The sequence below is a fragment of the Leishmania martiniquensis genome, chromosome 7 (genome assembly GCF_017916325.1).
Source record: "Leishmania martiniquensis isolate LSCM1 chromosome 7, whole genome shotgun sequence".
NCBI classification, from domain to species: Eukaryota; Euglenozoa; class Kinetoplastea; order Trypanosomatida; family Trypanosomatidae; genus Leishmania; species Leishmania martiniquensis.
The window spans coordinates 203907-230000 of NC_090142.1; the positions used below are offsets into that span (position 1 = coordinate 203907).

Sequence of the window (26094 nt, forward strand, 5' to 3'; positions counted from 1 at the left end):
TTGTGTAGCAGATAGAGGCATGCCACGCAAGTGGCCCGTGATGGTAAGCTGCTGCGTCTCACCATTGTAGGACTTTTCCTCTGCAACCATGTACGGATGCTGGTCTCTCCACTTCAAGGTACGGATTTTCGACACCTGCATGTGGCGTAGAATGCTGGCGTAGTCATCTTCACTTACAACAGACACAATTTTCGTTGTGTCATTCTGTACAGAACTGAAGTAGCGCTGGTGGATCCTCAGGACCTTCTGCCGCTGGCGATCCGCGAAAGTGTGCAGGTTTTGGATTATGACGACAATGCTTGGTGCGCCCTGAGAATTGATGGCTGCAACGAGATCGCGCGTATAGTCGGTGATGCATAAGCCAACATCACTGAACCACGTGGTCGCAATAGTTTCTGTTTCGTCTTCACTAGTGAAAGCCCGCGTATCCTGAAGTTCCCAGATAGTGTTTTGTACGGCTTGTGAGCAGTCAAGTGTAAGAACGAGAAAATCGCTCACTTTCGCGACATCAATGCAGTCCTGATCATTGCAGTTCTTTTCGCAGATAAATGTGAAAGCCGCCTTCTTTTCCTTGGAAACGACTGTGAATGGCTCATCGCCGCCTGGAAAGTCCGCATTGAGGCTCTTGCAGAACCCTTGAAGAACTTCCTCTGTATTACCTGACTCGTTGGCAGGAACAATGCCAATAATGCGTGGTATCCCGTCAGCGCTCCCCAAGCGCCGCTTCTCCAGAGATGCACGGGCTCGCTTGTCCCGTAATGCTGCAGCTACCTGCTTTTGCCGCTCCCTGTTGTGAGCAGAAGTCCCAGCCTTCACACTGGAGTGCTTGCTCTGCAGTTGACGACCCTTGGATTTGTGAGCGAGAGCATGCTTTGATGCAAAGCGCTGCTTGTGTTCCTTGTTGCGAGCCATCGTATATGAGCTGGCTACATTGGGGGGAAAGTAGAGAAAGGAAAAGCAGAAAAGACATTGGAAGCCGCATGAGCGAGTGAAAAACAATAGAAGGTCGAATGGCAGTCCGCATGTTAAGGATCATGAGGAAAAGTTTTTTGCCTCCTATCATGCTTCCTCTCTGTGCATCTTTGGCAAGATGCCTACGTGAATCGCGTGCTGAGAGAGCGGGGAATGCCGGAAGAACAGCAAAAGGATAGCGAGCAAAGCCTAACAGGTGCCAACCGAGAAGAGAGAGAGACTGGTGCCTATTTATATATCGGCAAAAGAAGTCTGCATACTTAAGAGGCTGGTTCCTCAAAAAAAAAAACGAGCACGAGTTCCTCGGAGTGATATATGAAAGGCAACAGAATTTCACGGCTACATAGAAAGCAAAAATTATGGCGCACACTCCTCATTCGACCCCTTCCAGGACAGCTTTGCCTTCTCCCTTCCACAGCGAGCACAACGACGATTTCTTCAGTGCGATCTTGTCACAAGCATGTAAGTCGAGTACTAAAGATCAGGCGAGAGGCCTCTCGGTTGAGCGCAGCACCCTTCGAATTGAATAGCAAATTTTAAGCCGCGCACATGCCGCAGTTTACGGCATACACCTAGTCAAAAATGAAGAGTACATGTCCCTACCCCGAATCACTGTATGGCACAGACCAGCGTACCTTGCAAGAGCTTTTCGTTGCCTTTTCTCATTCGTAATGCGATCATTGTATCATAGTGCATGTGGTTAGCTCTACGACCGTCCAGCCACACACCCCATGGCTTCTTGCGAAGCAGTGCTACCTATGCGCCGCACAAGGCGTCCACCCATTTACCTGTGCACAGCCTTAGCCGGAAGCGCTGGCCACAGGATTTCCAGGTCAACCGACAGTCGTGCCTAATATGCCGGCCATCGCCTTTTGCATCCCCAGGGGTGGCTGAGGCCCTCCTGCGATTAAGAAAAGAATGAGAAATGGGTGAAAACCAGCGCGTTCAGCTGACACTCTGATCATCCGCTGATTGGAGCAAGCTTATTCAGCCTCGCAAGTGGCCCCGTGACACGCCACACAGTTCCTGAATGCTGGCATCAGCAGCAATACCTTACTCTGACCCCCATCGCCACAGCTATTTGATCCTGCTATCACCAGAAGCGATGCGACGCTCGCAGAGACAGAATGATTCGCTTCCTAATAAAGGAGATGCTTCAAATTGATACCACAATGAAACGCCCACCCCCGTCCTCAAAGACCCTTTGCATTTGCAAGTGAGACAGCGTTTGTGGGCAGACTCTACCCCCCCCCTCCCCCACCAAAGAGAAATTTGAAATCGAAAACCACTCGAGATTCGGCACGGCTACAGCTTTAGATGCCACACTCTAAGGCTCCAGTTCACTCCCCCCCCCCTTCCCTCCCTTCAACGAAAAACTTGGGTTTCCCTGCGCCCACTTGAATGCTAAAATTGCAGCAATTTTCCTGGCGCGTCTGAAAATCCAGCGGAGACTGACCCCCCACCCCACGCCTAAAGCAGCCAGGAAGCGGCCCTAGAAACACCGCCAAATGCCTTTTCAGCATTCCGCATCAATAGACATCCCTGAGTTCAGCCAAAGCCTTCCACCCCCACCACTGCGTCGACTACGGCACCCCACCACAGTCGAGAACGCCTTTTCGGAGGGAGCACCGCGCCACTTACTCCCCACCATAAAGCTAGCCTGCCCTTTTTTGCTAGCCGGGTACACCGCGTTGCGGTGTATACCAGAAATGTGTCGTGATGACGCCACTTTTACCGCACCGCAACAAACTAGGCCCGTAGTGAAAGGCGCCTCCTTTCTATCCCGGCCCTCTTCTCTTCCCCACTGGCAAAGCTTATGGACACGATCCTTGCCCATAGGTCCCCTACAAAACCGATACGATAACTACCTGTACCAAAACACCGGTGCCAGAAACACCTTCGAAAAGCGCACCGCGACAGAAGCCCGTATCGTGCAAGCCGCCTGTGGTGCGCGCCCCCACCCCCTTTCCCTTCAGATGCCTGCGCGACATTCGGTCTCGAAGGGTGTTCCTCAGTGCGGCGTGGGGTGGTAGGGGGCGCGGCGGTGGCGTTTCCATCCTCACCCATGGGTGCATAAAAGTGGGTGTGGGTTGACCCCCCACCTAAAACCCCGCAAAAGCGGCTACCACTGGGGCGGGGCGCCCTGCGGCGGGAATGGGCCACCCAGACACCCCGGGGTCCCTTCCCACACCCAAACACTGCCGCAAGGACGCCACCGCCGCCGCCACGGCGCCAACCGATGGCCGCGCCTCTGTGCTCGGCGTGAACTACTCGAAGCTCCCTGGGCTGTTTCGGAACCCTTGACCAGCGCCAAAACATTTCGCCTTCATAACGAAAGCAGGAAAGCGTGATGACGCCGTGAAAACACACCTGACCCAGCTAAAGACGACGCTTTGACGGCCCGGGGGGAGCGAGGGGGTGGTGGTGTCCTTCTGGCCCTGGGCATTTGGCCGGCGGGTGGGTATATTAGGAAAAGCGGGCGGCTCCACCCACTGCGTCCTCAGCTTCCCAGAAACCCACAAATCCCCACTCTGTGCCATTTAAATCTATCATACAGAAGCGCCGATGACCACGCAAACACCGGAGCCCGCTGGGCAAAGCATCCGCCCGAGCAATGCGGCGGGCGATTTTTTTCCTGCGCGTGGGCCTGGCGCCTCTGGGCGGCTATCGGGGCGGCCCCCGCAAGCCCCCCCCGCCTCCCCCGATCAGCCTTAAACCAAGCCCCCCCAAAATGCGGGCTTACCATGCCCTCTGCTTACCTCTTTCTCTCACAACCATGTGGCGCAGGCGAGAAATTTATGCAAGCGGCCCCAGGCGAAAACAACGCATCGGCCTTCCGGCTATCTACGTGAGAACGGCTTTGTTGGGCGACTGTGATGTGTGTGAGACGAGAAAGCGTGAGGGGAGGAGAAGAACGTGATGTAGGTGGCTGACGCTCCTGCTAGTCGCATGCGCTTGAGCAGCCCTCCTCCACATTTGGGGAGCAAATCTCGCCGCGGCTTCGCTGCGCTCGCGGGTCTCATTTCTCCTGTAAGCAGACTTCTGGCCAGGACCAGCCCTCGTCCCCCTCACGGCGCGTGGGGACACACCGCCGGGGACGCTGGTCGACAGAGCACGCCACTATCGTTTTACGGAAAAGAGCACACACAGGCATTAGGCTGCTCGCGGGACGGGAAAGGGGTACATACGGACTCCGCCCGCGAGTGCGCTTATACTTAGTGGTGGGCCCCTCGCTGCGCAGTCCGTGTAGGCAGTGCCACCCGAACACCACTCACGGGGCTGGTGAGGTGTCGGCGCGTCTGCTCCCTAACAGGATGGGGGAACTAGGGAGCCGCATGGCAACACGTTGACTGGGCGCAGCCATATTTACTTATGAATAAGGAAAGCAATCAACCGCTCACAGAATAATCAACGCTCACAGTTTGCAGCAACGGTGTAGCACCGGGCTGCAGTTACGAGTTCAACGAGAAGATAAACTATTTAGGAATACGGCGCAGCCAACCGTTACGGGACAGACGGCAGCTTCGACGGGCACCCTCACTGCCGCTACCGGGGGCCTGTCAACAACCTCCTGGGCGGGCGGGTGGGCGTTTTTCCCCCGAAACTATTGTGTGAAAGGCGATGGTGGCGTGGAGGGCGAGAGGGCTTCGCTGCTTCACCAGGTGTCCACCGTTTGCGTGCAGAGCACCCATGCGTGTGCAGGAGAGACGGTGGGAAACGCAGAGCGAGAGGTAGAGTTATCATCCCGCGCACACAAGGTGGCGTCCACGCGTGTCCGGTGCCATGCAGCCTGGTCGGCGAGCCGGGCCTCCGGTTCACCGACGCCCTATCTGGCGGGGCAAAAAACGCATCGAGCTCTGTTGTCCGATTGGCGCGCGCACCCTATATTACCCGACACGCTCTAACCTCGCACGGCCGGGCCTTTCACATACCGTACTTTCAAGACGGTTGCTGCCATCGAAAAGCAGCCCCCCCACGGCACCCTGGCAAAACATTTCGAATATTTGGGCAATTAAGGGCTTTGGCACCCACATTGCAATCCCGCGACCCCCTTTAGTGCCATCAGAAGCGGGCAGACGGCGGTTGCGGCGCAGATCATATTTGCTTTGCTCTCTGCTATGTTGCCAAAGCTTCCTGTGGCAAAACCTCGCTTGGATTTGCGGAACGAAAAACGTAAGTACGCTATTGACGGTCGGGTGCGGAGAAACTGCCGACGGCTTGTACACATCATGCTCTGCAAACGCTTTTTTTGCGCGACCATTTTATCGGCAAACCTTCATGCATGCGACGCAAAATTTACTACCACAACACCGTTGCGAAACAGCCCCGGGAGGCACACGCCCCTGCCCTGTACAGACGCCACGCCTGGAGCGGTGCGCCGCATCCAGACAGAGCACCCGGAAGTGGGTAGGGCGCCGGGGTGGGGGGCGGCGTTCAGCGGCTTAGGGGGGGACCCACATCAGCCCGCCCCCGGGCCTACGCGCTCGCCCTTGCGGCTTCCCACGGTCGGTGGGGTCAGCTGGCGAGGTGTAGATCGCCGGCGGCATCACGACAGCACCCCAAACGCCGTCATCGAGCCCCACGGGTTTCGATGCGGAGAGGTCCCGCGCCCTATCGTGCGGTGCCGCGGTTTCGGGCGGCCGCGGGTGCGACACGGCGCGGGGCCCCAGCGGGCTGTGTCTCGCCAAAGGTGCCAGGCTCGGCCTGACGCACACCCGGGCCGCCCTTTACCAACTGTACGCCCTGCGCCATCCCCCGGAGGAGGGGGGGAGAACACCGGACGCGGCCCGCCCGGATCAAGCGGCGCAGCCCGACGGCGTCCGCCCACTGCTGGCCGAAGGCCAAGCAGGCAAGGGGGGCGGGTGACAGGGGATGATGTGGGGCTGGTCTGTGGTCTAGTTTGGCGGCGTGGAATTCGCGGAGGGTGGCGCGGGGTGTGGCCATGGTGCCGCGAAGGCTGGTGGGCTGCTTTTTCTGCTTTTTGCAATGGCTTCTTGGTCGTTACTTTCTTTATTTACCAAAAGTTCAGCTATTTTTTCGTTGAACTAAAGAGCGCTGGCGTTTGCATAAAGCTTTCTGATGGCATGTAGTTCGGGAGATGTGGGTGAGAGGGGGTACGCTCAGAAGAAAAGATTGCCATATGTTTGTCGACCGGGGGACGGGGGAAACGAGGATTTTTGACGCAGCGCGAGGGCGGACGTATGGGACCATGGTGGTGAAATTATTCTTGTTGGTGTTTCGGAAAGGTTTTTTCAGATAGTTGATGTTCAGTGCGCTTCACGCTGGCATTTAAGAGTAAGAATGCTCGCGAAGAGGAGGGGTTCGTTGTGTGGCGCAGGGCGTCGTCATCGGGATCTTGCGCTCTATTCTGTGCCTTGGATTGGGACGCATTTGGGGGACGGGTGGGGGCTGGCTAAGGTGGGGTTTTTGGGAGGCTGTAATGGGGGTCTGCGGGAGTATCAAAGACGGTTTCTCGGGCCGGGCGATGAAAGTTTATCATATAATATCGAAAGCCGCGTATGTGCGGTGGGAACCTTTCGGTTTTTTTCCAAGAAGCAAAATTAATGCCACGCTTCGCTCGTGTGGAGAATTAATATTACCTTCCCAGTTGAATACCAGAACTAAAGTCTGAGAAACTGATCGTGACCCTCGGTCGGGGGCTTTGCGCTGTTCAGAGGCTCGTGGTTGTTGTCAGGGCTTTTCTGGGGACGCTGTGGTTTTTTTAACGAGGGGTAGGGCTTGGGCATGGGGTAGGGCCTGTGAGGGGAAATGGTTGTTTCGAATGTATTACGTTGAAACTTACGGTAGGGGTTGAAGGGGGGCGGGGATGCTGACGACTCTGTTTCAGTGGCACTGCCGACGACACCGGGAGCGCTGACGCTGCGTGACCGAGTGGAAATAATCGCGGGTCAGGCTTGGATTAGCTCATGGGTGAAGTGGGAAGGGCGTGCTGGAAGCAATTGTCGGGAGTAGAACGAATTTTCAATAATTGTAAGGAGTCGCCCTGAGGAGCAGCTCAGTGCAGTTGTGCGGGCAGGCGTGACTGCATCCTGTGCTTGCTACCGGCAAAGTCCTCTGAATGTAACTTAAAGCATCGACAAGAAGACGTTCAAGAGCTATGCCCCTGCAATCGGAGCGCTCCCGCCGTGTGCTTCAGATGCTCGATCGAACAGTATGCTTGCTGAAAAAATAAACCACCAGTTTGCACGTGCTCAGCGGCCTATTTCCTGAAAGGGTCTTTTGAATCGCAGCTGAGGCTTGACGCACAGCTTATCCTGCACAATGAAGCCTGATTCGAAGAGGGTTCCTAGCGCTTGCCCACCTCGTCTTCTCTATCTCATCAGTGGCCTGACTAAAGCTCCACCACCTTGTGGCCATTCTGAATTATTTAGGCCTACTATAATTACATTCTCCGCTGATGTCGAACAGTGGTGTGGCCCTCTTATTTCTAGGGTTGGCGTTCTTTGTTATGTACAAGTTTGTTGTTCCAAGGCTATTCCCTGGCGTCGTCCACAGGACGGGTGTGATTCAGCTGGACAAAAGCACAAATACTCTTTTCACGTTTGAGGCATCTGGTATGCCAATCGCCAATAACTATAATCGCTCTCACGTGAAGGCGAAGACGAGGCGACGCAACCACCAATACGAGGCTGCGGTAGTGTAGATGAAGACAAAAGACTTGGATGAAAAACAAAAGATTTTCGCATTCCGAGCACTGCGAGCGAAGCGTTTTTTTGTATGGAGTGAAGGGTCTTCGTGAGTGCGTGCGACATAAAGGGCATGCTTAGCTTCGCGAATGATTAGTTGGCTGCACGTGAGGAAACCTATGCTCGAGGAAGCACCAATATGCCGCAGAAAAATTAGGAGATGCTAAATGACTCACCTCAGTGTATAATTCCCCTCTTTTCTGCCCATTTGAAAATGCGAGGGAAAATGACCTCTGCACGCCTTTTCAGTCATGGCTACCTCAGTGTCGATACAGAAATCGTAATAACACAGCGTTACTACCCAGCGTACAAAAATGCCAGCGGAAAGCCACCGGCAGCAGTTTTCGAGGTACGTTTTAGAAATATCGCAGGCACAGCGCAATCATGTCGCAGATAGAGTGGAGCAGCTCGCGCGCCATGAGAGTCTCTCGTTGCAATACTTTTTCGGCTGCGTGGTTTTTTCCACTGTGAGCGTACTCGCCACGTTCAAGTTGTGGGGACCGCGGCACATCTTCAAAAATAGCACTTACTACGCGCGGCCACTGCCTCCTGCGATAAGCATGGGAGTGGTGCTGTACGGGATCATGTTCACTTGTCGCGGAATGTTGATGAGAAACCGTATTTGCATCATGATAGAGGACTACGAGTACGAACTAAAGCGAGTCAAAGCACATCACTGCGAAGAAGGAGTGACACAGCTAGCGTGGCTTGAATTTGTTATGGATCAGCTGAAGCAGGGATCAGAGCGGCGCTTTGATTTTCAAAAGCTTCGAGAGCCCCCTGCGATTTGCTGAAAAAAAAGCGCGACACATTTAGCTTTCAACAAACTAGTTTCGTGGAGCCAAAAGCTGAAAGCTACCAGCTTGATTTTTCCTCCTTTGCGCACAACTGCTCGATTGAGCTCTATTCGCAGCATTCAAGTAGCTAACATTCCCATTTCGCTGCAGTCCGTCTTGGCGAATGCGCGGGAGTAGATAGCCTTGGTGTTCCCGAGCAGACTAGGATGATAAACCGGTTTAGCCATATCCGTCTCACTCTTCGTCTCTCCTTTCCTCTTGGACCTGCGCAGACCATGGAATTCACCAAAAGCCAAGAAAAAGTAGCTGGGCGCTTAGAGAAAGTGCTGCGCTATTACTGGGATGGTGTCCCCGTGCCGCTTCTCTACAACGAGGGGAAGGCTCGAAGTCAAACTTTTGTGTGCCGAAAGCTTGCATTTGCGTCAGATTACCACGGTGAAACCGTGGAGCTACCCCTTTCACAAACGCAAGAGAGCCAACTTTTTAGGGCGCTTTGTGGGTACGTGGACTCTCCGCAGCCCGCAAGCTGCCGCATTGGCTCCCATTATTCACCACATGTCGGACTATTTCGCTTTGACGAAGGAAAGCGGTCTCATGTTGCGTGTGCTCAAGAGGGGGAGGCGCTTGTGCGCGTACCCATAGAGTGCTGCGAGAAATCTGACGAAACCGTAAACGCAGTTTCTCTGGCGCACTGTCGTATTCGAACGGCGAAGATGGTGTCGCTATACAAGCCTCTAATCAAGGAGTGCTCTCCCCTCAGCCGACATAGCTTGCGAAGCATCTTGATATTAGCGAGTAAGGGATGCACTTCGATCTCAAAGGAAATTGTAGCTCGAGAGATATGCGATGTAAATGAAGAGTACGCAGAGGCAGAATCGGAGGCTATCTTTTACTACATGTGCCTCAATCCACTATTTCGACGGATTTTAGCTCCACTTCAACTTGCAACTGAGCCCGAGTCGCCCATACACAGTGCCATGTACGCCGCGGCTAGCGACGCGCCTCTTTCGCGGGTGCAGTTCAACGCGACAAGGGAGCAACTTGGATCTCGGCTGTTCTGGAGTCCCCTCACCAGCAGCTATTTCAGAGGGCTGCAGTCCATTTGGGAAGCGAGATTTTCGCGACTCCGATTGAACATCGATGTGACTGCCATTTGTATTGGCGTTGATGCTTTTCTGAATCAAGTTTCAAAGTCGATGGGCTCTATCGTTTCACGAATTCGAATCGAGTTTTACGCTTGCGTCGAAGATTTGTTCTTTTCGCACTTCAAAACCGCTCGTGAGGTGATGCTTTTGAGCGACAGGGAGTATGAGGACAGTATCTTCAAGAGGGTTTTCGTCGCCACAGAGGTCTTTCTAGTCAACAGGATGAGAGCCTTTTTTTTCAACGCATTGGATCGCCTTGTGCAGTTTTTCGAGTGTGACAACGTAGACAACAAGGTCAGAGTTTCTCAGCGTCTTCGGCAACTGTCGTCGCTTCGTATCGAGTTCGTCACAGGAGCTAATTTTCAACCTCGGGCACCATCTTTTTCTCTCCTTCTGTTTGGGATATCAGACCTTCTTGTGGAGATGGAAAGGAGCATCAATGGCCTACCAAGGCTGGCTTGCGCCATTTTGCGAGTGCCCAGACTCGGCGACGAAAAACTCAACATTCTGTCGCATGTAGAGCTGGCTTCATATCGCGCATCGATTACAGGTATATTGGAGGGCGCATCAGTGCTGATTAACAGGACTTTGTCCTCATATAGCAGCCTTTGCAAGATACCAGTTCATAACCTCTCCATCGCAAAGACGGGAACACCTTCGGAGGTGGCGGAACTTGTGGTGCTAGCGCGACAAAACCTGACCGCTATCAGTCGCGTCTCTCACGACGTTCTGTTCTACGGGCGCCTCGAAATCGACTGCCGACCGCTGCGACTGGAGCTGATTCAAAAGTGGGAAAATTACTTGTCGACTTTTGTGTCTGTCTTCCAGAGCACCATAGTGGGTATCGTCGACGAGGCAAAAGCGAAGAGTCGAGTGATTCTCGACACGCTTCGAGGCACTCCTTCAACGGTGCAGGAGTTGGAGCAATACCTGCGCAATAGCGATGCGGCAAGAGCTCTATCTGAAGATCTCTGCAAAACGAGCCACAAGCAGATCGTTGACAGGGTCAGCTGCATTGAGAACCTGTTTATACCAATAGAGGAAGACGTGTGCCGCTCTCTCTTCGAGTTCAAGGAGCTTCCAGGTAGACTTCGCTGTCAGGCAGACAGAAGCATCGATGTTCGAGCGGAATGCACACCACTGCTGCGGCAAAAGCTGGAGAAGCTTCGCAGCACCATCCGTGACTACTACCGAACTCTTTCGACAGGCGTGCAGGAGCTGTACCACATGTTCGACTTGGACACTTGTGACATTGCAGCGCAGACCTGTACCGAGCTGCGCAAGTTAGTTGCATGCATAGAGAAAACACGGAGCAGTATTGAGCATGAAGCGAGGGTGCTCAGCCTGCCACCCGAGGCCTCTTTCGATGATTATTTACCCCTCATGAACCACTTCGAAATTATCGAACAGTTTTGGACCACAATCTTCGAATCGACAAAGCTGCGTGAGATGTACCACACACCAGTGTCCTCTGTCAACGCGAAGGTCTTCGTGGAGCGTGCCCGTGAGTGGCGCCGGCTCATACACAGTTCCATCCGAAACTTGCGCGCCTTCCCCGCCTTGGTTCGTCTCGGTCGGGAGCAGGAATTGGCACTCGCCAAGTTTGAGGGGCTGGAGCTGTTTCTCGAGCTTATCACCACTCCTGGGCTGCGCAAAAGTCACTGGCGTGACATTGCGAAGTTGATCTCAGCAACGTTACGGGACGACATCACGCTAGTGACGAGCATGTCAATTACAGTGAGGCGCTTGCTCGACGCCGGCCTGCTCGACCACATTGCCCCGCTGGCACAGATTGTTAGCCAGGCTCGCTGCGACTTCGAAGTGGAGAATGAGCTCGAGGAAATGCGGAGCTATGCTAAGCGCACGCACATTGCTGTCGAAAAGTCAGGAGCTCAGGGTCACTTGAAAGTACTACTGGCGCAGAGTTCTCGGGATGAAATTATCTGTCGAGTCGCGGAGTATGTGCTCAAGTGCCACGCGATGCGACGCCGGCCCCATTTGGGCCCATCGGTCCTCAAGGCTGTGGATGAGTGGGCTGCTGCGTGTGAGAAGAGCCGCAGCATGCTTTGGTCGTATGATCAGCTGCAGGCGCGATGGACGAGGCTGAGCCCGTGTATGTCCTCGCTGGGGGGTGCAGTGGCCGAGGGCATCTGTTCCGCCGAAGAGGCACGCATCATCAATCAAAACCTCACATCGGTGTCAGATACCTTAAAGGGGCTTTGTGCGATCTTGCTCAAGCCGCAGTTTTCTCTCTACACAGCCATGATGCAAGACACGATCCAGGATTATCTCATGATAATCAAGTCGGGAGTGGACGATGCAGTTGAGGTGCTGCGAGGTGTGATGGAGCGCCGTCGGGTTTTGTTCCCGCGGTTTCGATTCTTGCCCGACGCAGAGCTCATGGGGTTTCAATCCGTGCAGAGTGCTCAGAGCTTTGCGCACCTCTTGCCATACCTTTATCCACGTATCACCGATCTAGAAGTGAAGGGCGGAACGGTGACCGCTGTTGTGGCAGCGGATGGCGCTCGCTTGCCCTTTTCCTCTCCCCTGGCGCTCACGAGCGATACTCCAGACGCTTGGATGCAGCTCTTTGACCGTGCAGTTCGCGCCTCTCTCGTCGCTGCAGTTAAGGAGTGCATGGCTGCGTACTACCGTTGCAACCTGGAGTCTTGGTTGCGGCAATGGTGCGGCCAGGTAACGGTGCTCGCGTTGCGAATTTTACACACAGAAGGTCTGCGGCGGGTGCTACAGCTCGCTGGGCGAAATGGACTAAGCGCCTACGCCACCAAAGTATCGGACCTCTGTGGCGCTATCAGCAAGCTTGCGCAGAGTGGGCAGGCGCGTAGCCACGAAGCCGTCATGGCAGCCGCACTGGCGTACGAGGAGTTTGCCTTGAGGGAAGTGCAGCTAGCGGTTGAATGGCACGTCAACTGTGTCGCTGAGCTTGAATCCACTCGCGTCGTGCAGACTTTTCTTAAGACGGCGGAAGACGGCATTTGCGTTCGCATTATGGGCGTCGACTTTGACTACGGGCTTGAATTCTTGGGGCACGGCAACGCACCGATGATGAGTGCGGCGCAGTGGGTGCAGATGGCGCCGATGCTAGTCGATATGGAGCTTTCCCGCAGTGTCTCGCTGGTTCGGGCCAGCGACGACGTTGGAGCTGAGGAGGCCTTGGAAGCTGCCACGCTGCTTCTCGGACGCTTCTTCTTTCGTATGGAAGGGTTACGACATGTATCCACCGAAACACTTCAAGGTTTGCTGCGCGGGTGTGTGGAGGTTGGGGCGCTGGCGTGCGTGATGAACTGTGAGACCGTGCCGAGGGCTGTGCTGGAGGAAGCCGTTTTACCTATCGCCATCGCCTCTGTTCAGCAACCCCGTTGTTCGGTCTGGGAGTTGCCCTGCGACGTAAAAGGAGACACCAGCGCGGTTTCCGTGCATCTGCTGTTTCGGCTGGCCTTCGCCGCCGCTGCGCCGGTAGCGCTGCCCCGAAGCCTTGACCTTATATGCAGAGAGGTGCACGTAGCTCCCTTCGATGCGCAGGAAATGTTGCACGGTTATCTGACCCGAAGCGGGTTGGTACCTGAGGGACAGCTGTCAGCTGAGGAGGCGGAGTTTTCGCAGCTTTACCGGCAGCTGCAAGAGCTGCATCCGACTCTCTTCACAAGGCGCCGACTGCGTATGATGCTTTGCGAGGCGCTCGTGAGCGCCGGTGCTACAGATGAGAAGGGGCCCTCTCTTCATGGGTTGTCGCCGGGCCGACTAGCGCCGTGTCTTCTAACTGCTTTAGGAAGTGTTTCGGCAGCTTTTTTCACCGCCACAGCGGGCGAGGCAGTTCGACGGAGTCTAGAGACTCAGATCGAGGCGAAGCTGCTGCTACCCTCGTGCAATGGTGTCGTGCCGCAAGGTTGGTGCCGTTCGCCTATCAAGTGGACTACGCGCAGCGCGGCAGCAGATGCCGTGCTTGAGCGCTTCACGTCGTGGATGAACGTTCACCGCCGCGTGCTCCTCGTCGGACCACGGTTCGCGGGGAAGACGCGACTGTGGCGAGCGTGGGCTGGCGCCCAATCGCCGCTGATTTTCTCCCCATCTCTCATATCCGCGGTGGACTTTTATGGCACCTCTACAGAGCCGAGTTTTCTTTCCCTGATCACGTCGCAGATGACGGCTTCCCAGGACGGGAGCAAAATCCCGATTGTGGTGATGGAAGATGTCGACGCGGCCGTGTCCTTCGACCTCTTTCTGGGTTCATGGTGGGATAGGACACGCGTGCTGGAGGGAGAGACGCAGAGCGGCAACAGCGTCATCGCTAGCCCACTGATGCGCGTCATTGGTACGGCACAGTCGTTGCATCACGTTACACCTGGGGCCATCAACAGGTTTGCGGTGATGGCGCTCGCGGGTCCATCTTGGTGGGGGGAAGGGATCTCTCACGTGCTGCGCTCCATGCCGGATGCAGAGTGGGCCACGAGGGTGCTGCAGAAGCTTTTGCCGCCACTTATGGAGCGCGCATCTCGGGCCTCGCCCGAGCTCGTGGGGAGGGCGGATGAGCTGACAAATATGTACGCCGTGGCCCAGCGAGCGGCAGCTCTGTGCAGTCGATGGTACACCTACGCACTCACGCTTCATACACACAGAGGCGCGCTGGAACTGCAGGAGGAGGAGGACGAGATGCCGCTGCGTTTGTTTGCCGTGCGCTGTGCGGTGATGGCCGCTACGTGGTCGGTGGGCCTCTCATTCTCCATTGCAGATCGCGATGTGCTGAAATTGCTGCTCCTTGAGGCACAGACGGATGTGATGAAGGCCCTGGCGGACTGCGAGCTCTCCGGAGAGGTATTTCCACTCTTCTCGCAGGATGGCTTGGGCCCCCTCGAGCAGGTTGTCCTACCGCATGGGTGGTTGTCGTTTGAGGAGGCCGCCACGCGCACCGACTTGCCGCTATCATGGTCAGCGTATAGCCACACCGACCCGCATCTCTGCGCGTGGACGCAGGTGTTTCCGACGTCGTCGCGATCGGCGACGCTGAGGGCGGCGGAGTGTTTGATCAACTGTGGTCAACATCTTCTCTTTCATGCCGGTCCCGTGGCCGGCAAGTCAACTCTGTTGCACACAATGAAGTCGAACGAGGCCGATTGGGTCGGGCTAGTGTACAGTGCAAACGGCGGGATGCAGCCCACTCATATTCAGAAGAGGATGGCAGGCGAGCTGGTGCAGCGCTGGGACGGGAGGCATAGTCCAACAATGGGGCGGCGACTTGTTGTATGCATCGATGACTTGCATCTGGCGCCGGCGGTAGAGCGCGAGGGCGACGGCGAGCTGCGCACCGCCGCAATGTCGCTCGGCTGCTGCTTGATACGCTTCTGCGACAAGTTTCAGGCAATCAGCATCCCACAGATGGGCACTATGCCAACCTCCAACGTTGTCTTCTGCTGCTCGTCCTTACTGGAAGCCGGCGCAGCGAAGCAGTGCAGCACTGGAGCACTCAGCGGGTGTGTGGATGTGCGCTTGCCCGGGTTCGACAGTGACGAAATCGCGCGTGGTATACAATTACTCTGCAGCTTAGCCTCTTCCCATAAGCGCACCAAAGGGTTCGCTGAAGGGTGCGCAGCTTTTCTGAACCTTCTGCATGGCTCCTACGTTCAACTGGGACCGTGCGGCGCCGCTCTTGCGTCACACACTGCGGTGGCCTCACAACATGCCAGACTCACATCTACTCCGTTCACGCCCACCATGGCGTTGTCTTCACCTCTCGGCGTGACTGCCGAGGAGGCCTTGGATAGTGGGCAGCGCGATAGTCCGTCATTTTACGCCGAGCACCTCCGAGAAGCTCTTGAGGCAGCAGAGGTGGTGCGGCTGCACCTGTTCAGCAGCGCGTCGGATGTGCAGGTTGCCACCCGGGTTTTTCTCGAGGTGACCACATTCTACGAGGGAAAACTTCGCATAACGCGATCGCCAGAGATGATGCAACACGCAGCATGGTCACCGTTGTCGCTGCGGCACTCAACGGCAGCAATAGGCCCGGGAGAGAATGACACGTCACACTCACTGCGCGGCTCTGTGGTGGCGGCTGCGGAGAGCACCATGCGGGACTGCCTCCGTGGCAGCGTCCACTTCAGTGACTTAGTTCGTCAGCTTCCGACTCCTTCGTCGTCGAACATGATCACCGCGGAAGATGAGTCGTTCGTTGCGGACTGCATTGCCGAGTTTCCGCATGCGTTGCAGGATGAGAGAGAGGAGGACCTTGCGCGGTTTGGGGAGAGGCGTGGGCCGGGAAGCGGGGCGAATATGAAAGGCGGTGCGACGCGAGTCGAGACGCTAGGCACGTCGGTTCTTATTAGCTACCCAGACTTCCTCAAGAAGGCCGCGGTACGGTCAGAGGGTGGCCACAAGGAGGTGCTGGTGCGGCGATCTTCAAGCGTTGTAATGCTGAGCGGTAATTCGTCGTTGCGCGGATCGTTTGTCATCACTAACGGGGGCGCAAACGCATCCAGTTTGGCGGCAGCGATGCGCCAACACCAGAGACTCCAATCCTCTATCCCTGTGCGGGAGACCCCTACGTATCAGACTACATGGCTCACCGCGCGCCTTGTCTTCCTTCAAGACACTCTTTCCGTGCCCTACGCGCAGGTTGTGTTTCTGGGAGAGAACACGTTTGGTCTGCGCCGACTCTTCCGCCTGTGGTGCTCGAGCACACATGTGCCACTCATGTGGTTCCGGGTGCATCCGTCTTCATCACCTGCAGAGGCGAGCGCCGCCTTTTGCCATGACCTTCGTTCTGTCATCACGCTCGTCTGCATGAACAGCATCCACGTGGTCGCTTACATTCCCCCCGAGCTGCTGCGCTTGCCGGAGGTGTTGCAGACGGTGGACTTGCTCGTGCGCAGTGGCGATGTATCGGGTCTGTTCTCGGACGAGGAGCGCAACTCTCTCCTGCGCGGCTTCCATGTAACCCATCCGCGATCACTGAAGCCGTTTACTCTGGTCGACGATACCGAGCTGCGTGACCGCCTCCGCAGTTGCTTCAACTTCATCTTCCATCTGCGCGACGCGGCAGAGGTGGAGCGAGTGGCGACCGCCTACCCTTTTCTTCGGCAGCAGAGAACGAACGTGTTGCCGCTGCACACGGCGGAGCTGTGGACCTTGTTGGTGCGCGAACTGGTTTTGTCTGGTCTGCGAAGCAGTGGCAATACGGATGGCGGTTCTGATGTCGACGGCATCCCTGCCATCGACAACGAGGGCACTGAGGAGGAGAGCGAGGCGGGCGTCGACGAAGGTGACTGCGGCAAGGGCGACCGCCCTGTGGACCTGTCGCAGTGGGCTGTGTGTGAGGCTCTGTGTGCCATGTTCGCGCATGTCTCTGAACGGCACCCGACCTCCTTGTCGCAGTTGAGGGAGTTCGTGTCACTGTACCGGGACTTGAGCTCGACGGCGCGCGCGCAGGTCTTGGAAAGCGCTAGGACGGGTACCATCATCATGCGCCGCGGTGATGAGGCAGTAAAGATGGCGAAGACCGGGACACAGCGAGCTCGTGTCATTGCCGATGAGCTGGCCGCCGCGCAGCTGCGCATAGCCTCGCTCGCCGAGAGGCTGCGCAGCGAAGAGAACCAGCACATAACACGCTCTCTTGACGCACAGGCGTGCTGCGAAAAGTTGCAGCAAAAGAGGGAGGCTCTAGACGTGCAGCGCGCGACCCTCGCCGAGGCCCTGCAGAAGGCGGAGGAGCGACTGGCGAAGGCCGCACGACAGCTTCGGAAGTCGAAGGCAAACAACATGCACACGCTCGTCCTTTCGCGTGCGCCGGAAAAGGGTACCCTTCTTGTCCACGCCCTCTACGCGCTGCTCGGTGAAGACCTTCCAAAGCACAATGAAAATCCTCACGAGCTGTGGAGCACAGCCATGAAGCGGGTGTGCACGAAGGAGTTCACGATGGCTCTGACAGGACTCGCGCTCGCAGACGATGCGGCTGCGCCGGAAACCTTTTTTCTATCTCAAGAGCTATGTGCGGTGCGGTACGCGCCGGCCCTACCGCACGCTCAACTATTGGCGGACTTCGTAGTGGCGTGGGTGGACCTCGGGAAGTTCCGCACTGGAGACTACGTTTCTGGTACGGAGGAGATTGCGAAGGCTGCGAAGGAGGTGGAAGAGGTGGAGGAGCTCTACGAAGCACAGCTGAAGAGCGTGGAGGCCGCTCAGTGGACTGTGGCGCAGACCAAGGCTGAGATGGATGCAGTGCGGTGTTCCACGGAAGCGCTGCAAAAGCAGCAGCAGCAGTTGGCGGGCGTGGAGGAACGACTGATAAAGTACACCGGACTTGTCGACCACTTCTCACGATTTCTGGCGGCGCCAGCGGATGTGGCGGAGCGCGCACGGTTTGCGCGCTGCTTCACCGCGGACGCCTTGCTTGTCTCTGCTTTCTACTCGCTCCTTGCCATGCACGACAAGGCTGTGGACACGTACGTGTCCCTGCAAAATCTCCTCGTCGAGACGGTGCATCCCGGGCTGCATTCCACCGCGCCACAGGAGGCATTCGCCTACATATTGTACCAAACCCACGCCCCACGCACCCGCCCGCTAATGCTACCTGGAAGCGAGCACTTTGCATGGGAGTACAGGGCTCTTTTTATGGCGCTGTTCAAGCGCGTGGCGTGGCGCTGGACTTTGATCGGTGCGGCCACGCCGCTCATCGAGCAGGAGGTGTGCAAGTACCTGTCTCTCGCGTGTAAGGGCTGTGTCGTCGTTTCTGTGACGGATCCTTCAGCGAAGGAGCGGCTGATTGCAGCTATGCGAGCTGGCGAGGGCGTTCTTGTACGTGACGTTCACGACCAGGCGTCGCTTGATTTCATCCGCTACCTCAGTCCCCTTTACTGTGAGCTGAAGAGGCGCTGGAAGGCCGAGATGGGCCTGCAAAGGTCGTCGACCATGAGGCCGACTGCGCAGACTTCCGGGGCGGCTACCGCGCTCTGTGCGCCGCGTACCGAGGACGAAGAAGATTCCGCCGCAGAGTTCGTTTCGCTGGTGCTTGAGGGTCGTGAGGTGCGGGTGCACCCCTCTTTTTTTATGGTGTGTACCTCCCCGCTGGCGGTTCCCGTTGGAACGCGCGCGACCTGTGACGCTGTGAACGTTTACAACCTGTGCCGCCCAATGCCCCGGCGGCTGTACTATGAGTGCCTTCTCCGCGAGGCAGTCTGCACAACGTCAGTATCCACCAAAATGTGCTCCATGCGCGAGGAAGTAATTGCGCGGCAGAAGGGCTACTTCAAGGCTCTGCACAACTTCACGCAGGCCCATGATGCTGCTGCAAAGATTCTCGCAGCGAACATTGAGGACATTCGAGATGGACCGCGTGGTGACGCGCTGGTGGAGGATACCGCCCGCGTGCTCTCCGATGTCGACATGTACGAGGGCCAGCTGTCCCAAACCACCGTCTACATGCAGAGCTGGCAGAAGGTGGTTCAAGATGGCTGGAATGAGGTGCTGCCTGCCTTGGAGGCAGTAGCGACCTTTAGCGAGCTGATCGAGGGGGAGAAGCTGCAGCGCCCGTGGAGCACGTCCGCGCTGGATAAATGCCTGCGGGAGATTACGTGTTTTCCGCCCGCGCTCATGCTCCGCCTCGCGCCGCAGATGTTCAGTGATCTGACGCCGCCTCTCAAATGCTGCTACGCAGCAGTGAACTACGTGCAGCGGGTGGTGGAGCAGCTAGACGCCGGCTGGCCTGTGCCGATGCGGGGCATCTTCTCGCTGCTGCTGCTCGCGTCGGCCATAGCAGCGGCCCCAGTCGTTTTCGCGGCAAACGCCGACGCGCACGTGCTGACGGCGGAGCAGACAAGAGTGTTGCAGGTGCTCCTCCGCGACGGGCCCTGCTGCGATTCGCCGCGTGACGTTACCGATGAGAGGGATGCATCGATGAGTTCCATGCTCTCACTTCTTTCGTCTGCTGGTGCAACGTGGGCGGATCTGCGCCGCGGCGTGCTGGAGCTGTACGCCGCTTCGGCGGATGCTCTACTTCACCAAATAGCGCGAAGAGGCGACTCCGTGTCAGGGAAGGAGAGGGAGCTCATCATTGACCCGGAGGCTGATGCCGACGACAACCAGTTCTACGTGATGAGCTTCTTCTCATCCATGGCCGAGCTGCAGGTGGAGCAGGCAAACTACTACGCCGCCTCCCTCTATAGTAGATTCATGGAAACGGTCGCGTGTGCCAGAGGTGGAGTTTGTGCGTCGAAGCCGCCCGAGACGCCAGTCGGCGTGAGTGGACGCACTGGCGGGCGTTTGCTGCGCTCGTCAATGGAGGTGACGTCGCGGCGCATCTACCATGCCACACGGCGCGAATCGAGCTCGGACAGCTTTCGCAGCGATGGCGGGAAGGATAATGCGGATTTGGCACTGCGTGATGTGGTGTCCATGGGGATGCAGATGGAGCGGGCAGCGAGGGCGCAGCAGCCTCTCTGCCTCGTGGTCGACTCCGCACTCACAGATGCGCTCTCGTGGTTTCGCCATGAGGCCTCGGAGGCCGAATTCACCTTTTTCTGGCAAGAGCTGACCCCTTCTGTCGCAACTGCAGCAGTCTACGCCGACGGCGCAGAATGGGCCCCCAAAAGCAGGGAGCGAGGCGTCACGTTTGCGTCTGCGACGCAGACCCTCATATCGGTAGCGAAGGAGTCCCGGCTCGCCGCACGAGGCAGTGGCGTGTGTCTGGCGCTAGTCGTGAACGCAGATGTCGAGCGTGGCGTTAGCGAAAAGGACGTGGACATCTTCAGAGAAGAGTGTCAACGACTGTTCTTCCTGTATTCCACTTCTTTGCGATCTTCGGGAGGCGGCAAAGCTGGGGTCGAAATGTGCCTCGCAGTGATCTGCTCGCCCGCCACGGAGCGGGTTCTGTGGGGAGGGGCCGCGCCTGGTCACGTGACGCCTTGCTGCCGTGTCCCTTTGAGCACCATCACCCCCCAGCAGCGCCTCGTTGAGCTTCTACAGCCGTCACGCCGGTACTTTACTAATGGCGGTGTCGTGCAGGTTTGCGAGAGAATCTTGCAAGGGGTGGCAGTGGAGATGGCTCATCGCAGTAACAGCAGCACCACACAGCTGCTCCCTTCAAGTAGTGCGACGCGTGTCCGCGGACCGGCTATGGCGCAGGTGCTAATGTCCAAGGCTACGGGTAAGGCCTCGATACCGCTGCCAGCGATCCCGCGTTCCACCTCTTCTGCCGCGCTCGCCGCCTTGCAGGAAGGGGTGGAGGATTTGCTGTCCTGGGGTCGTCTAGTGCACCATGAGCTGGTCGTGAGCCACGTGGTGTCCACCATGCGTGAGCGCATGTGCCTCGAGGAGGGCACACTCGGCTGCTACGTCGACGACCCCGCTGCGCTGGTGCGATTGCATGACTTGCTGGCTGCATGGATGCTGCGGTGCTACGAGGCTCTCATTGCCTGCCTCAGCGGGTCAGCAGGCGAGGAGATGCGGAGCACCCGCAACAGCAATGCTGCTGCGGTCGAGAGCGCTCCCAAGGCTGATACCGCAACCTCGAAGAGGGCGTCCTTGCGTAGTGCCCTGGCCCTTCCTCTGCCTTCACAGCCCCTGCAGCAGCGCGATGGAGTGGAGCGGAAGGGCCTGCCGTACGCCCTCAAAGCCTACTACTATTTGCGCCGCCGGCAGCCCGCATGGCAGCTTCTTCTAGATCGGCACCTCGAGGCGACACAGAAGGCTTCACAGGATCCCTCGCTCCTTGGCGCTGGCGTCGACGCCGAGCCCTTCATGCAGTCGGTGCTCTCCTTGACAGCTGCAAACTCGAAGGCGAGTGGAACACTACTCTCTTATACTTCTGCCAGCTATGACAGCGGCACGGAGGAGCTCCAAACGCTCAGCACCGCAGAGCTACCACTTCACACGGGGCTCTATCGTCAGCGTTGGCGGCAGCGGGTTCTGGTGGAGCTTGCGGTGAGGCAGTGGCGCATCGGACTGTTTGCGATGGCGCGACAGTTCGCCTTTTTCTTTATGTGCTGCCGTCCGCGCAAAGGCACACTCTCGGCGGCAGAGCAGCAGGCGCAGTGGACCATGCTGCGCGCCTTAGTGGGTACCCCGGAGAACGGTGAGGAGGTTTCTTGCTTCTGGGGGCAGAGCGGCGAGGGCTGCTCGGGCAGAGAAACTTGGCAGACGCTTCTCCTTGATGCGCGCCACCTTGACCACTTTCGGTCGGAGGTTAGTATTTTCCCTTCTGATTTGATGGAACTGTGCGGTGAGCCAGCGTCGGCGAGGCGGCTGCGGCGCATGCGGCTGGAGAACCTGTTGCATCTGTGCTTTCCTGCCAGCATTAGCGCCACTCGCAACTCGAGCGACGCGGTGAACCAGTCGCACAGGAGCGTTTCAAGCACCTCTCCTACCATGGCGGGGGAGGAGAATCTAGGGCGACTTGCGGAGAAGCGAGACCAGAGATCAGGCGACTTGGCTTCACCTGCCGTCACCGAAGAGGTCGTGTCGAGGTGGGGGGCGTCGCCGCCGCATTTGCCGACAGCGCATGCATCGTCGCATGAGGGTGTGGTGGCGGATATACTGCAGTCTTTGTCTATGGACCCGCCACACTATGCGTCAGTGACGGCCAACGAGCGGCATATGCAGGTGTGGCTACCATCTCTGCGTCACCCTCTGCTGGATCTCGAGCTTCTCGCAACGCTTGCACGCTGCCCTGCGCCGTCTTCCGGAGGTGCTGCCATGGGGGCACAAGCGGCGTACGGAGCGCCAGGCGACGGTGAAGCCGTTGCTGATGGCTGGTGTAAGGAAGACAAAGAAGGCGGCCACTATCATCGCGCGGGGGAAAGCGACTACGGCGCCGAGGTGAGTCGAATCATATTGGTGGTGACGCAGCAACGCTATCTGTTGCCGTCTGATGTGGTACTTACGGGTGCTCGACTCTCTCTTCCGCTGGAGAGGCAGCTGACGGCTCAAACGCAGTGGTCGGCGGGACGGAATGCCGACCAGTGCACCGCGGAGCTGACAGCGGTCGTGGTGGTGGCTCGGAGAGTGCTGGTGCGACAGCGCGTTCAGAAGGCGGAAGGTTGGCCGGAGGGGATAAAAGCCTCGTCTCGGCCAGCCACCTACGAAGTGGGAATGTGGATGCGGGCGGCAGCTCTATCGCGGGACACTACTCATTACAGCTCGCAGCTGCGGTGGTGCACGGTCGCGTGCGCATGCCAACCGGCGGACGCGCTCCTGTGGGACACGACGATCGTGTGCCGTCACACCGCAACATCCGGCGCTCGCTCTTCGTCCACAGCGTCAGAGTCGTCGAGAAGCCGAGAGGGCGCTTCAGAGACGACGTTTGTGACGGGAATGGAGGACTCCGCCGGGGTGGCCTCTCCGAAGCAGGAGAACCTCGATGCACCTCGTGCATGGAGCGTGACGGATGTGCCGGTCCCTGTGCGGTGGCATCCTCTTTCAGGCGGCCCGGATGGCGATGCCAAAGGGAAAGGCCCTGTTATGTTGGAGCTGTACCTCTGCGTCGAGTACGAGGCGCTGGCGCCACACAACTCCGGCTTCAGCGCTGATGCTTTGAGCGACTCCCCATTGTTGTTGAGTTCCGCTACCGGCGCCTCTGCCTCCTGTGCTGCTCGATGGGCGTGGGATACACTGCACCTTAGCGAGACGTTGGGCGCCTGCGTCTGGATAGATTGATCTCTCACTTTTGATTCACACACTCGAGCACGCACCCTCATCACCAGACAATGCTGCTCTTCTGAGCCCCTTTTTCTTTTTTCTCCCCACGCATCCATTTAGCAGTGTTGAGGATGTCTGGGTCCTCTGCGTGTCTGGCGCGGCGACTGCACAGGCGCGCGCCCACGCGATGCTGTGTAGAGCTTGTGTGTATTTTATGCGGCATCGCCGCCGTATGCTGCCCTTGGCCCCCCCCCCACGCCCTCATCTCTTTTTTTTTTCATAGCTTGTATGCGGATATGCTTACCGGGAAGCCAAACTGCTTGCTTTCAAGTACAGTTTCCGTTTGCCATTTCCTATTCGCATTACCGCCGCCACCGCATCGTTTTTCTTTCCGTCCTCTGCTTGGGTTGCGGCGGTCTTCGCGCTGCCGAGCAGACACCACCGCCACCTCGTCTACACAAACATGCAGCCACTGGTGAGGTCGGTGAGCCCGTCACCCATCTTGGCTCCTTGTCCGTCTCGAACTGTCGTAAGCGCTGATGTACATAGTCGGCAGCGTCTTTGGCTCCTCACACAAAAGAGCAACGAGCGAACAGGACGGAAGTAATGAGCTGATGGCTCGCACCGTGCTGCACCCGCGCCACCGCGCCGGGGCATTCTGCACCATTCTAGTGAGCCACCGTTTCCCGCTCCTTGCCTCGGGCGTCTTCGGTACGCTTCCTGCGGACTAGAAGAGAGGGAGAGGGGAGGAGAGGAGACTGCCCTCTCGGCGTTTTGCTTGCTCGCCTCCAGCAGTGGAATGGGGGACACCGTATACAAGGGCCTCTCTCGCTTCGCGGATGCGCTCCTTCACCGCTTCCCCGGTTGTGAGGGACCACTCACGTACACGAACACAGATGTGCATGACTCTGCGCATGCTGGCACACCTCTAAACGGATTCCTCTTTCGCATCCCTCCTGCTTTCTCCCTTTTTACCCTCTCCCCGTGCACCTCCATACCCGCCGCCCACATGCGTGTACATGCCAATGCGAACTTCGCACATTCGCTTCTCCTGCACACCCACACCCACACCCACACACACCCATACCCATACCCACGTATACAATACGTGACAGTGAAGGATACACGTGAGTGTGAGCACTGTCGCTTTCCGTTTTTCACCCCCTTTTGTATGCCCCTTTCCCGTCTACCCTGTCCCATTTTTTGGCTGTTGTCACTGCACCTTCTCCTTCCCATACGCGACGCAACACCCCTTCTCTCCTCCCTTTCCTTTCTCTTGCACACACACTCGCTCTTACCTTCCCCCTTCTTCGCCTTCGCCCCCGACTTAGCGAGGCGTCGTGTTGGCGTTTGATTCGCGTATATGTGCTTCTCGCACGCCTTGCGCCGTCCCTTTCGCACCCACCCACGCGCCTCCCCCTACCTCCCTCCCCCCTTCCTTCCAACTCCTCCATCCCCCCTTCTCACTGTCCGCTTCTCTCGCCACACTCTCCCTCACCCCTTTCTTCGGCTTCTCTCCCTTCATACCGCTTTTAGTCTCTCTCTCGTTCCCCCCACCACCCCCCTTTGTCCCTCCTGTTGTTGCGGGTGGTGTGTGGACTGCGGCGGCGTCTGTCGTGTTCCTGACTTTCCCTCTCTCCCTTTTGTTATCTCCCCCTCTTCCGTAATCTAACGGTGCCATCCCTTCTTGTGGCCCTTCTTACAGCCCCTTCCCACAGCTGCCTCCTCAACCCTACGAGCGTCTCGCTCCTCTCCCCCCGGGCGAGGCACGGGTGAGAGGTAGGGACGACCATCGTGTCACACACACAAGTCCTCCCGCGCAGGCACACTCAAAAAAACACACACACACAGTGAACTGTATCAAAGATTGTTTCGTCAGCCGTTTGCGTCAAAGATAGACACGGAAGAAGACGGCGGCGGTGGTGGTGGTACGAGTCTCCTAACGTGGGCGGATCGTGCCTGTGTGTGCCCCCTCTGGCGGCCCCTTTCGTCATTTCATCATGTCATCATCTGCCTCACCTTCACTCTCGGCGAGTGGGGCGTCTCTCGAGGGTGTTCATGCTGCAGAGCCGGCCGTCCTTTCCTCTTCATCACCCTCATCCTCCTCCAGTAATGCGGGGGTTTCCCAGTGGTGGCAGCGCCTTTATTCTGCCCACACTTTCACCGAAGGGTTGCGTGTGGTGTTCGAAGTGGTGCCGATGTGGGTACCCGTTGCCGGTGTGATCACGACTGCAGGGACATATTACATCACCTTTCGGGTGCGCCTCTTTCTCGCGCAGTGGCGCATCGCCGAGCGTCGCCGCGCTGAACGCAAGTACGAGCTTTTAGACAACCTGCGTGGGATGACAACAGTACCTGTAGGCGCGATTCACGCACTCGGCGACGACGACGACGATGACGACGACGACGATGAGGAAGAGGACGAGACGGCGGTGTCGCGGCGCGACGTAGATGAGTTCCGAAGTAGCCTTGGTATTCGCCTACCCCGCGATGAGGACTTGATGGCCATCGTCGAGCGCATGCTAATGTCGGACACTCTGCCTGATGGTTGGGTGCTCTACCGCACGAGCGCCGGTATCGTCCGCTTCATGAACTTGAACACACAGGAGCTCTTTTTCTTTCCACCTAATAAGCGCAAGGAGAAGGCGTTCATCGAGTCTGAGCTGAAGAAGCGCAACCGTGAGGCCATGGAAAGTAGGTACAACTTCTCGTACGAGGATGAGGGCATGAACTCGAGCTCCCTCTCCCCTTCCCGCGCAGACCCGCAAAACTTTGGGCCGCCACACCGCTCTGCTCGCGAGAGCAGTGGGCCCGCTGGGAGCAACGCCTCTC

The 26094-nt window shown here is 57.5% G+C and overlaps 4 protein-coding genes across 4 annotated transcripts in view; all 4 read left to right on the forward strand.

Moving 5' to 3' along the window:
- Positions 1-7390: 7390 nt before the first annotated feature.
- LSCM1_07305 (uncharacterized protein) lies at positions 7391-7636 on the forward strand (the record flags this gene model as incomplete). The annotated part of the gene is made up of 1 exon (XM_067324680.1): positions 7391-7636. One exon carries the CDS (start codon positions 7391-7393, stop codon positions 7634-7636), a length of 246 nt encoding a protein of 81 aa, XP_067181037.1.
- A 357-nt stretch (positions 7637-7993) lies between these two features.
- LSCM1_07306 (uncharacterized protein) lies at positions 7994-8473 on the forward strand (the record flags this gene model as incomplete). Its single annotated transcript, XM_067324681.1, has 1 exon — positions 7994-8473. One exon carries the CDS (start codon positions 7994-7996, stop codon positions 8471-8473), a length of 480 nt encoding a protein of 159 aa, XP_067181038.1.
- A 716-nt stretch (positions 8474-9189) lies between these two features.
- On the forward strand, positions 9190-23280 carry LSCM1_07307 (uncharacterized protein; the record flags this gene model as incomplete). The annotated part of the gene is made up of 1 exon (XM_067324682.1): positions 9190-23280. One exon carries the CDS (start codon positions 9190-9192, stop codon positions 23278-23280), a length of 14091 nt encoding a protein of 4696 aa, XP_067181039.1.
- A 1982-nt stretch (positions 23281-25262) lies between these two features.
- Positions 25263-26094, forward strand: part of LSCM1_07308 (uncharacterized protein) — a gene marked incomplete at both ends in the record, with an annotated part of 1191 nt that continues 359 nt past the window's right edge. Inside the window, one exon of the mRNA XM_067324683.1 lies at positions 25263-26094. This exon is cut by the window's right edge and continues 359 nt beyond it. Within this exon, the coding sequence (XP_067181040.1) occupies positions 25263-26094 (832 nt within the window).